Below are 12,883 nucleotides of genomic sequence, written 5' to 3'. Positions count from 1 at the left end.
TGCCACAAGAGCCTTACTTCCCCACAAATATATGCAAGCTGCATGGAAACTTTTTAAAAACACCATAATAGAGACTCAAACAATATGTATACCCTGAATAAAAAACAATAAAAAAAATCAGTAAGAGGACCAAAAAAAAAGCGGGGGGGGGGAGAGGGCCTTAATGACTAAACAACAGAGTAAAAAAGGTAGTTAGTATAATCAGGCAACCGAAAAAGAATCTAAGAGTAACTAGCAAAAGACATGAAAACTAACAGAAATTTTGTTAAGTACATCAGAAGCAGGAAGCCTGCCAAATAATCAGTGGAGCCACTGGACAATTGAGGTGCTAAAGAAACACTCAAGGAAGACAAGGCCATTGGGGAGAAGCTAAATGAACTCTTTGCATCAGTCTTCACTGCAGAGGATGTGAGGGAGAATCCCACACCTGAGCCACTTTTAGGTGACAAATCTGAGGAACTTGTCCCAGAGTGAGGTGTCAGTAGAGAAGTTTTGGAAAGTAATTGATAAATTAAATAGTAATATGTCATCAGGACTAGATTCACCCAAGAACTCAAATATGAAATTACAGAACTACTAACTATGGTATCAAGTATCAGAGGGGTAGCCGTGTTAGTCTGGATCTGTAAAAGCAGAAGAGAGTCCTGTGGCACCTTATAGACTAACAGAAGTTTTGGAGCATGAGCTTTCGTGGCTAAATACCCACTTCGTCGGATGCATCCGATGAAGTGAGTATTCACCCACGAAAGCTCATGCTCCAAAACGTCTGTTAGTCTATAAGGTGCCACAGGACTCTTTGCTGCTTTAACTATGGTATGTAACCTATCACTTAAAACAGCTTCTATACCAGAGAACTGGCACATAGCTAATGTAAAGCCAATTAAAAAAAAAAGGCTCCAAAGGTGATCCTGGCAATAACAAGGCAGTAAGTCTAACTTCGGTACCAGGCAAGTTGGTTGAAACTACAGTAAAGAACAGAATTATCAGACACATAAATGAAGAAATGAACAAAATAAGAGTCAACACGGCTTTTGTAAAGGGAAGCCATGCCTCACCAATCTCTTAGAATTCTTGGAGGGGGTCACCAAATGGGGGGACAAGGGTGATCCTGTATGTACGATGACTTTCAGAAAGCTTTTGGCAAGGTTCCTCACCAAAGGCTCTTAAGCAAAGTAAGCTGTCATGGTATAAGAGGGAAGTTTCTCTTATGGTAACTGGTTAAAAGACAGCAAACAAAGGGTATGAATAAAGCGTTCATTTTCACAGTGGAGAAAGGTAAATAGTGATGTCCCCCAGGGGTCTGTACTGGGACTAGTGCTGTTCAACACCCTGATGCTTCAGAAGAAAGAAAAAAAACCCAGAATACATTGGGGGCAGGGTGGGAATAATCCCTTCCTGATCCCTTCTAGTGGCCAGCTGCAACCATGAAGCATCAGCTTTAGGAACACAAGAGAAACCAGAAGTGACCCCCTAGAGCTTGAGCCTTGCTCCCTACCATCACGAGCAACCCTATCATACAAGCGCACTCAAATTTGTCCAACTCTCTTAAAACTAATTAACTTGCTTGCCCCCACAGCTCCTATTGGGAAGCTGTTCCAGAACCTCATCCCTTTGGTGGTTAGAAACCTTCTTCTGATTTCCAGCCTAAACTTGTTCATGACCAGCTGATATCCATTAGTTCTCGTGCCAACATTGTCCTTCAGCATAATAGCTTTTCACCCTCCCTGGTATTTATTGCTCCCTGATTTATCAAGATCAAGCATATCCCCTCTCAGACGTCTTTTAGTGAGATTAAACAAGCCAAGTTCTTCTAATCTCCTCTCATAAAATAGGCCCTCCATTGCCAGGATCATCCTCATAGCTCTTCCCTGCACCTGCTCCAGGCTAAAATAGTTTTTGTTGAACATTGTGACCAGAAATGTACACACTATTCCAAATGAGGTCTTACTAATGCCTCGTACAATGGAATTAATACCTCACCATCTCTATTGGAAATGCCTCGCCTGATACATCCTAGGATTGTATTTGCTTTTTTTTCCATAGCCACATCATACTGGTGGCTCATAGACGTCTTATGAGCAAACCACACACCAAGGTCTCTCTCCTCCTCTGTCACTTCCAACTGATGACCCCTGACGTGTAGCAGAAATTCTTTTTATTAAACCCTAACTGCACCACCTTACACTTTGCTATTGAATTTCATCCCATTTCTGTCACTCCAGTCATCAATGTCATACAGACCTTCCTGTATAATATTCTAATCCTCCTCTGTATTGACAGTGTCTCCCAACTTCATATCAGCAGATTTTTTTTTAGCATACTCCTATTTTTGCACCAAGATTATTAATAAAAAAATTAGTAATACTGATCCTAAGGCTGATCCTCAAGGAACACTGCTAGTAACGTCTCCCTAGTCTGGTAATACACCTTCCAGCACAACCTGCTGCCTTCTCCTTTAGCTAATTCCTTATCCACCTTACAATGCTTGTACTCGTCCCCATCTACCCTAACTTAACTAATAATTTCTCATGTGGTACACTGTCAAATGCTTTACTGAAGTCCAAATGTTTTAGACATACTACACCTTTGTTATCTAAAATAATCAGTTAATTTCTCAAAGAAGGAAATCAGGTTGGTCTGGTTTGGTAAACCCATGTTGCATTACATCCTCTTTACTATGAATTTAATCATTCTGATTGGGTTCAATTCCTCCAAAATCATCATTAGAACTGGTAAAACACTCAAAAACAATTTTATCCTACGTTTTCAGAATAAAAAAGAAATAAATCAAAATCAAGAGAAAATAATTTTCCACTGACAGATTTTTTATTTCATTTCTTAAAGTAATAATATTTTATAAGTGATTTTCATTCCTGAAATTTTTACATTTTGAAACAATCCCACCATTTGTTTATGGTGACCTTTTAAAATTGGAGTTGAGGGAAAACCAACAAAATGTAAGAGCTGCAAATGAAGAAAAAAAAACCCAACATATTAAAAAGAAAATTTTGGAGAAAATTAAAATGTTTTGTCAAAAAAGTCTGTTTACTAAAAAAAGATCAATCTTAATTTAAACATTTTCAACCAATATTATCAATGACAGATCAGGAGCATAGAAGTGGTTTTAAAAATACATGATGTTATCTTGTTATCTCTTCGCTTTCACAGTCCATATATGGAATATACTTGCAGTGGGTGGATGGTGGAATGTATTGGCATAAATAGGATAGCCCCATGGAGTCAGTAAAATCCATACTCAGAATCTCTGAGAATAAGGCCACGTAGGTACATAAATATGGATTTAGGTATTTAGCTTGAGACACCCGAGTTTTAAAATGCTTGGTTCTGAATCTTTAGGCAAACGCTCTCCAGGATGCCTTTACTAGTGTTACCGGTTCTGTGGCTTGAGAAACATGGTATGACATTCTTATTGTGTGGCTCTGCAGAGGTAATTCTTGGTGGAATTAATCTCGGCAATATAAAACTCAGCAATTCATTACCCCTTCTTCTGGATGCTGAGTTGTTTCTTTCTGATTTCCCTGCCTTGCTGTGGCCTAGGCTAGATATGTAGCTCTAGTCACCAAGACGGCAACCCCAAGCAGCTGAGCCATTTCATTGTTTCATGCATGAACCATTAGGATGTGCCACACAGAAGAATATTAAAAATAAGCAGAGTCAAAAATTACACTAAACTCAAAATTTTCCCAGCAGCTGTCTATAAAGCTAGCACACAAGCGAGAAAATATTAGTATGAAGATACCTCCATGTTCTGGGAGAAAGGGTCCTTCGGATCACACAGTGATGAAGATATTCTGTGGTTGCCACGGAAACAGCGTTGACTGCTGTTCTGTGGGACTGGAAATGTCTGTCGAATAATTGTTAACCTTCCAATTGACCTTCTCACTAGCTCCTGCACATCCACATCATTTATTTCCTGTAAGATAAGATCAGGCATAGAATATGTATAAAAGTTAAAATATTGAAATGTCACCACCAGATTATAAATGAAAAAATAAACTGAAAGTGCTGAGAGATGTGGTATCACTGTACTGCATTTATTCAATGCTGTCATGTCCTCAAATAAAAACAGATGCATGTTCATTAAAATGACTAGCCTACCATTTCTATAATCGTATCACGTGCTTAGATATGGTACACTGAAGCCTAGAGTGTGTCCTGGAAGGTGTAACTGGGCTCAGATTGAGTTTTTTCCCCCCTTTCCCTTTGATCTTTAAAGTGTTTCACAACAAATGTTTAGGACAGTAGGAAGACATAGTATAAAGTATTGTTAAGTGTGACATTACATCAGGAGCTCTAGCGGTGCAGTCAATTATTTGGGTCTTAAGTGTTCATTTCCTGGAAAAAAGACTATCAAGAATCTATACAGAATTTAGTAATTAACTAACAATTTATCAAAATGGGCACTGGGGGGAGAGAGACAGAGAGAGAAAGAAAAGCATTAGGGAATTCAAGGTTGTGTGTGTGTTCTTGTCTATAGCAAGATCTAGTTTAAAACCTGCCTTTTATCCATAAGGTTTCTATTCTGGTTGAAAGCTGAGTACCCTCAGCTCAGAGGACACACTTTAAAGAAAACTAAATAAATCACTAAGTTAACATTTACAGGATATTTTGCTTTGGAGAGGAATGTGGTATGAGGGTATGTGTGTGTATGTAAAGAGTTGAGGCTATGCTGTTTTACACTAGCTGTGGATATGACCCTGAATTTGGTATGATTAATTAATTAAACAATAAGAACTGACCCAAACCTTTATTCAAAACTTGAACCTGAATCTTTTCTGAGGACTAAAAAGGTTTAGTTAACCCCATTTTTAGGGCTCTCTCATCTCTTTTTGTCTATTTTTTCCTGCACAGAAGCAGTTACTGAAATATTGTATGGCACAACACAATTTATCCAAAGTGATCTCTCTCAAACCTAGGGTCTGTCCCTCAGCAAAGTGAATCATTTGCTTATTTCCCCTAATGAGTTGACTCTGTTTATCAGAATCTACTTGCGTCCTAAACATTTTGGAAACATAAGAGTTTAATATTCCATGCTAAAGTTTGCAAAAATCCTATGAGAAATTTTGTTATACTGAAATTTCCAGCATGACTTTTAACTGAAGAGGTTTACGTAATCTTCTGCTGAGTAGATAATCTTTTGGATACCATTTTTAAAAAATGAGACTTTTGAGGCTATGTCATCACTAGTATGCATCTTAGAGTAGTAATTCTGCATTCCAATAGAAAACAAAAATTTTGAGGTACATTTCCCCAAGGCCTAAGGCCCAGCTTTCTGCCCCCTCCTTTTTTAAGCTAACTGCAAATGCATCTTTTTGTCTGTAAATGAATTACAGGAGCAAATCAGTGCACTTGTGCTTCTAACTTCATGGTCTGTGCCCACAAGTGCATATTTTGGAGGCACAAATATTCAAATTTAAGATCACAATGCAGTTTCCTCTCTGCAAAAAGCAAACCGCATACTTTTGAAAATGCTGTTTTTTAATTGTAAACACCAATCCTGATGTATTTTTCTGGCTACAATGAACATGCTTAAAGCAAAATCTTCTGAAACAAATGGTTCAGGTATAGCTCCATTTTGTTTATTTTCTTTAAAGCCATGAAGAAGAATATGCTAAGAGTTGTGAATTTAACATCAATTCTCTTGACTACAATAAACCTATTTTATTCTTCTTCATAGCATGTCATAGCTTTTGGCCTCATCTGTTATTTATGTTCTTTATGAAATATAGATTTTTCTGCAAACAAAATAACACCTGGCATCAGCTGTGTCCAGTGTAATATCCTGCATTTCTGGTCGATTAATCCTTAATGTACCATAGATAATGGTTTTTCTCAGCTTAATATGCCGTCTTTTCATTTAGTCTGTATCATTTCACTAGCTACAAGAAAGAAAAAAGTTGTTTCTTTGGCAAAATGCAGGGATTTTTAATACACCTGCAATATAATCATAGAGGACAGTTAAAAAGATTATTATCTATATTCTACACCACACCTTTTAATCAATCGTAGTACTTATGGGGAAGTTCACTGTGGATGATCATTTGGGTTTTGTTCCACATCTTGACTATATTGGAACAGAGAGGCAGTCAATTTTTTTTCAATACTGTGAAAAATCATACCCACATGGCATGCTATACCGCCAACTAACATTTTATAAGAGGTTTTGACTTTTAGCTGTGCAAACATTTATCATTTTTTCTCCCAAAAGCACAGCTTTTTTTTTTTCTGTATTCAGCAGTTTTGTGCATTTTAATTAGAATTCTCTGGGTTTTGTCTCTAGGTCGTTGCCACACTTCAGACATGGTGTATATTTTAAAATAATTTTCTGGAGACTAAAAGCAAAGTCCAAACAAACACCAAAGAGACATGAGCAATGTGGGAATTGTTAGTTTGATGAAACAATACAACAAATACACTGAGCAGATTTATGACAAATGTACTTTAGATTCCGTGGACTGTACTGGTATTATAATAAAGTTTCCTTTTTAGTTTAACATCCCAATTGCAAAACTGTTACCCACAAACCCAAGACCAGCTTAAATCAGGACAATTTGATGAAAATAAATTTCTTTGCCTCATTCAATTAATTCTGCCAGTATTTTCTCTTGGGATTGATAGACAGCAAGAACCTGTTCTATTGTACAAAACAAGACTATCAGATCATCCTTCACTTGTTCGAATTTTTAGATTTGAGCTGAAGAGATGGTCTATAATGACAAGAAAACTAGATCAAGGGACTAATTCATAGGAGGAAACTATTTACATTTTAATTTAAATGAAGGCTATAAGGGTTGTTTGCAATGCTGTAGCTTTGTTGGTCCCAGGATTAGAGAGAAACAAGGCAAGTGAAATGATATATTTTATTGGACCAATTTCTGTTAGCAGAAAGGGCACACTTTCAACCTGCAGAGAGCTCTTTCTCAGGTACAAGTGACATTCTAATTATCTCCTCCAGACGCGAGGAAGAGTCCATGAAACTCAACATCTTGCACCTTCCATCAACAGAAGTTGGTCCAATGAAAGATATTACCTCACCTACCTTCTCTATATAGTATAAGAGTGCCAGATGATCTATTTTACAAGTACTGAAAGCCAAGAAGAAAGAAATAGAAAAAAACAGGAAGTCAACTGGCCCAGTTTCTGGGCCTAGCATGCATTAAAAAGAGATTCAGATTTTCTAAAGGTATAATAGATTTTGATAGCTTGGGCCAAATCTTTTCTTTTTTTCTTCTCAGGACCAAGACTAGGGAGAGTGTTGTCATTAGTACAAATGGAGTGAGGATAGAACTTGGAGAAGAAACTTGAGACAAGAATGAAAAACCAATTTGTCTGCTCTGTGGACCATGGATCAGGCCTCTAGAACTAACAACCACTGCAGAGCTAGCTCATTCTGCCTTCTCTGAAGCAACCTACAGACATATAGGTGTAAAGTGGCAGAGATGCACTGCTATGGTTTTCAGAATACCAGTTTATATTAGTTACCACTTGCCTAACTTGAATGATGGCGAGAGGTAACTCAGCAGTGTAACCCACATTTGAGCTGAGCCTCTAGCAAACCCTGTGCTATGGACTACAACAAAAATGGCTACCAAAGCCCTTTGGCACCATTTCCCAGCATGGCTGGAACCCCTGCTGAGGCCAATAGGAGACTTCTGAAGACCACAATCTGACCAGCCTTTAGCTGGGCCAACAATAAGCCAGGTCTGCTCAGTCCCTCCATCATAAAGGGACAGCCTGACACAGACGCAAAGAGACAAGTTTAATTTTTGAGCACTGAGTTTGGGAAGAAGAGAGAGAGAAGCAGAACAGCTCAGGGAGTCTCTGATTAACTCCCTTTCCACTCAAAAGGAGTCTTTGAGCTGCGGTGAGATCTAGTCCATGGAACAGACAGTTCCAACCCTGCAGAGACCAGCAGCTAGAATGGCAGAGATCTGACCTGGAGCTGTCTCTGGAGAGCCAGCCTAGACCTCCACAGAACCCCAGACCAGGGAGCCAGGAAAGCCCCCTGTCCCACTCAGGGATGAAGACACAGTAAAGGCATCCTTTTGGTTTAAGCTGGCCAACATTCACAGTGCTGCAGCACACCTCTCCACACTCATTACCATATCATTTGGCTGGGAAGGTGGTAGGGAGGCAGGAACGGGTTATGAAAGTTGAGTGTTGGGAGGTGGGGAACTTGGTTTACTCATGGTTAGTATTTATTAGTTAACCTAACCCCCTCCTTCTCCACAGCCTATTTTCCTGCTCCCAGTAATGTCCCCCATTGTTATATTGTTGGTTTGGAGTGTGTCATTCCTTGGCCATAGTTTTTGTTGATGTACTTCATTGTTCGCTATGAACTGGGTTTCATATGCCTGGCTAGCAGCAATAGCATTATTCATTTTCTAAAGGGAAGCACTCTGTGTGTCCTGGGCACAGTGAGGAGTTACCCTGGGTGGAGACACCAGACATCACAAAAAAAGAACCCAGGACCCAAGCCATTTGAGGAGAGGGGAGAAGCCACTCTAAGTAATAAGCACCAGAGAGGAAACTTAAGCCACACCTCTGGGGAGGGGGCTATATGAGTCTATATAGGTGGCAAGCACAATACAGAAAATAGAGTAGTATAAAATACATGAGCTATTGCAATTATTTTAAAATGGAAGGGTTTAATGAAGCTCCTTGTAATGGGGGCCCTCACCCCTGGAATGTCCCTTGTGGCCTTGTGCAGCGCTACAGTTAACTCCTTGCATCAGTTTCTGCTAATGCACTTTCAATAAGTCCAATGAGGCATGTGTATATTAACCAGTGCCCCATTAGCACTGTAATTAACTTAACCCAAAGGCAGAACATTACACAACTAGGCCTTGACGCTAGCATCCTAGTTAGAGGGGGAAGGGGCTGAGTTAACCTTAGTCCATCAACCCCCCTGATGTCCAAGTCCCTTACCCATTAAGCCCTATTGATCCAGAACTCTCTCCTGGAGTAAGGGCCTCTTGCCTTCAGTTGGGGAAGTCTCTCTCACCTTGGGCCAAGGTCAAACCCACGATGACCCTTCCTTGGAACAGAATATAATTCCTTTGATCCAGGTCTCCTGCTGCTACCTGTGAAGTCCTTCCATTCGGACCAGGTTTGCTGAGGGTTGGCATTCACAGTCCTTCCTTCTGAAGCCTCCCCAGTTAGGAGCACTCTTTCTTGGCCTCCTTTCCTGATGAGCTCTCTCAGCAGCTCCTCCTGAGAAGCCCTCCTGAGAAGTCCTCGCCTTGGCACTTCCTCTTTCTGTGTACTGTTCCTCTCCCTATCAGTCTTTGTTTTCCACTGGGAGTAGCTTCCTAGCCAGTTCCCCGTGAGGAATTCTTTTCCCAATATTTCTTCCCTGTGATCTCCCCTGTCTGAGCCCACATAACTGTTTATAAAGCCCAGGTGTTCCTTAAATAAGTGCCTGAATAGCTGGGCAGTAGTTAATCAATTATCCACAGATGGGTATTGGTTGTCTTATTCTTTTTAGCACAGCCTGTCATAGGTAGGCTGAGGACCTGACCACCCTCAGCAGCCAGCTACCCTGTAACATCCCTCAAGTAAATTGTTTTGCATTAATCTACTGCATGTGTTTAAAATTTACCATTACATAAGTTAGTGAAATCCAGTTAATTACTTTCTGGGATCTACCACAACTTCAAAAGTTGACTCTTAATTGCACAGTATGAACTACCCCTAGCCTCATCTTCATAGCACTGTGTTATACTTAAACAACAATGAAGAAACAGAACCCAACAACTAGGACGCAGTCCTTTTTGGACAGATATATAAAGCCAACTTCTGCATATGGATACATGCATGTGGGCCTCCCATTTAAATCTGTTTGAGCTGTGTGCATGTATCCAAGGGCACCTTTTAACTGTTTGAAAAAATGTGTAACTTTAATGGTTCAACATTTTTCAAAGGTGTTTCACCTATAATAACTGAGCAGTGCAAAGAGCTTTGGGCTGTCCTCTGAAGAGAGAGCAGTAGGAGACCGGTGACAGCACTGGGCATAGCGGGATTACATTGCACAGTTTAATTAATAACTAAAGTAAGCCACCTATTTACAAATAAATAAATGAGTAAGCCATTTCTTTCATGTTAAATACAGACATACAATTCCTCTCGATTCCTACTATCAGTTAAAAATAAAACATGTAATGAATGCACAAATATGACAAAAGGGTGACAAGAGAATTTAGCCTGATTCCCTTAGGCTGCCAGAGGTTAAACTTATTGTGGTGGAGAAGGAAAACAGAAACAGAGAGAAACCCCTTCTCATATCTATTACTCCACCTCTGGTTTGTATATATCCAAATCTCTGAATCTTGTGAAATTTAAATAAAGATCTATACCATCTGCTGTTGTAGGGCCCTGAAGGGATGGAAATATTTATTTAGAGAGGCTTTTCTCAACTGAATGCATTGATCAGGGAGAGGAGATTGGTATTATTACCAAAGTACTAACATGATTGATTGTGACATATGAAATTGTGCAACCTCTCATTTTTATGGACCCTTCAATACAATATATATGGTAATGTATTAAAGGTAACATTTTATTTATTTATTTATTTCAAATTTCCACAGTAATTCCCATTAGATGCACATTGTCAAGGCTAATTTAATACATCACCTTAAACATCAACTAATAGGACAATAAAATTAAGTAAATATTACCAAGCATTATTGCCTTTTAAAATAAGCAATTGAAGTAATATACGCAACCCAATAAACTAGGCAGATTCATATTCATGAATGGCATTTCTGTTCAGATTTTTTTTTGTTTCCAGTACAAAAGGAAAAGGGAATATATTCCTAATTTTTATTTGGCAGCTAGTTGTAAGCAGTTATTTTAACTGTTTGCCAAATAATGTATTTCTCATTTGCATAAGTCATCTTAAATGCTGAAGACTAGAGGATTAGAAAAGACATGTAAAATAGGGTATTTAGAAACTCTGCAGTGGCACAGCTGTAGTGTAGACATTTACAGCAGCAACAGCAGGTGTTCTTCCATCACTGTAGTGATTCCACCTCTCAGAGGTGTTAGCTAGGTCGACGGAAGAATTCTTCTGTCTACCTAGTGGTGTCTACACTGGGGCTAAGGTCGGCTTCACTGCATCTCTCAGGGGTTTGAATCTTTCACATACTGAGTCACGTAGCTAGGCTGACCTAAGTTCTAGGTTTAGGGTAGGCCATAGTCACTTTCTTGGTGGCTCTGATTTAGTCAAAACAAACACATCCGTCATAAAGGGCTAGGTTTACTGGAATGGGAGTACTTGTGTGAATAACTACATGCCACTGTGAACATGGAGTTTCCAGTCTGGCCTGTAGTATAAATCCAAAGGATACAGTAATTGACAACTAGATTGCACGTGTGTGTGTGTGTGTGTGTGTGTGTGTGTGTGTATAGTTTGTTTGCTTACAACACTAGACCTGTTTCTCTAATATTCTGGGCCCAACACAGCTACAACAACACAGAAAACCAAACAAAGGGCATAGGCAGCCATCACTCCACTTTCAAATCTCCCATTGTCATCAAAGCGGATAAAAGCTAGTTATTTTTCTGTAGTGTACTGGTAAAGTGACATAAAAGGCAGAATACTGTTCCCAAACATTCACCACCTGGAATATATTCACATTTTTGTTATGGCCTGAATAAGGTGACATCAAAAGAAGTCACAAAGGAAAAAATGTTGTATAAATGACAAGTCAAAGTCCGATCTTGATTCAGTCTATGCCACTGTGAACAGATGTTATTTGTTTCTGATCTGATTTTAATGTCCTCGAAATATGCAAATATTTAGAATGCTAGAACAAAGAAAGCTACATTTTACCCTCTCATGCATGGATATGGCTCATAGGGCAGAATCCATTTCACAGAGCAACTGATTTGTGAATCTGTAGGTTCTACAGCAGATAGAAAACATGTACTATGATCAGAGCTTTTCCAGTTTACCACATTAATGTTTTTCTTTTAAAATTCAAATTCATTTAAAATTGACTAAAATGATAATAAGATATGATATTCACCAATCATTAAGAACTTCCACCTAAGTGATTTACCAGCATTTTGACTAACTCTATGAATTATGGTCCTAATCCAACTCCTACTGAAGTGAATGGAGAAACTCCCATTGACTTCAATAGGATTTGGGGAAAATGATATTTTTAATAGTATCTGTTAACTTTAAACAGTGGAAGTGATTCACTAAACTGGTCTGGTCACTAGAGCAAAGAACCAGGAAGATGACTGAATTCTAATCTAGCCTAACTGAAAAATGGTTGATTATGCCTATAGGTTCATCTTGTGACCTTCCTGTAGTTTAGAAAGACAAGGTAAAACAGGACCTAACTGTAACCAGATGCTGCTTCTGAGGTGCGCTTTCCCATTAACATAAACTGGAAACAATAAACCAACTCTGATTCGTTTATTGTACTATAACAACGAATAACTAATGACTGACTATGAAAACAGAAGTGTGTGGCCATTCAAGAGCAGATCAGGAATTACACATGTCATTTCTCTAAACAATGTTTTACAAAACACGTACAGATATAGGTACTATACATTAAACTTGGGAATAATTATCTCTCCAATTAAGCATTTTGTAGACATAATAAATGACTCCTTTTAAAACAACAGAGAAACATTTGAACACTGTATAATCCAAAAACAACTTCACTGTGTGGTGTTTTCTATGTGTAGCTACTCTGCTTTTTGACCTATGAGATGTTGCCTGGCAAGCAGTTTATTTCATAATTAAAAACAGATCCTTTAATCAACCGCCTTTACAAAAATTCCCACAAGGTCAGACTCAGACAGATTTGAAAACAGATATGTTTGTACTTGAAAAAGATTC

At 38.8% G+C, this 12,883-nt stretch overlaps 1 protein-coding gene across 11 annotated transcripts in view; it reads right to left on the bottom strand.

The window, feature by feature from the left end:
* The window catches only part of GRID2 (glutamate ionotropic receptor delta type subunit 2), a 1,020,962-nt gene that overhangs the window by 331,213 nt on the left and 676,866 nt on the right, over positions 1–12,883 (bottom strand). For all 11 annotated transcript variants that reach the window (XM_039542696.1, XM_039542702.1, XM_039542703.1 and 8 more), the window contains one exon: positions 3,761–3,934. In XM_039542696.1, the coding sequence (XP_039398630.1) occupies positions 3,761–3,934 (174 nt within the window). The remainder of the gene's footprint in view (positions 1–3,760; positions 3,935–12,883) is intronic.

The sequence above is a fragment of the Mauremys reevesii genome, linkage group 5 (genome assembly GCF_016161935.1).
Source record: "Mauremys reevesii isolate NIE-2019 linkage group 5, ASM1616193v1, whole genome shotgun sequence".
Taxonomy (NCBI): domain Eukaryota; kingdom Metazoa; phylum Chordata; order Testudines; family Geoemydidae; genus Mauremys; species Mauremys reevesii.
The sequence above is the reverse complement of the archived record's forward strand: the minus strand, read 5'-3'. Positions and strand labels throughout refer to the sequence as shown.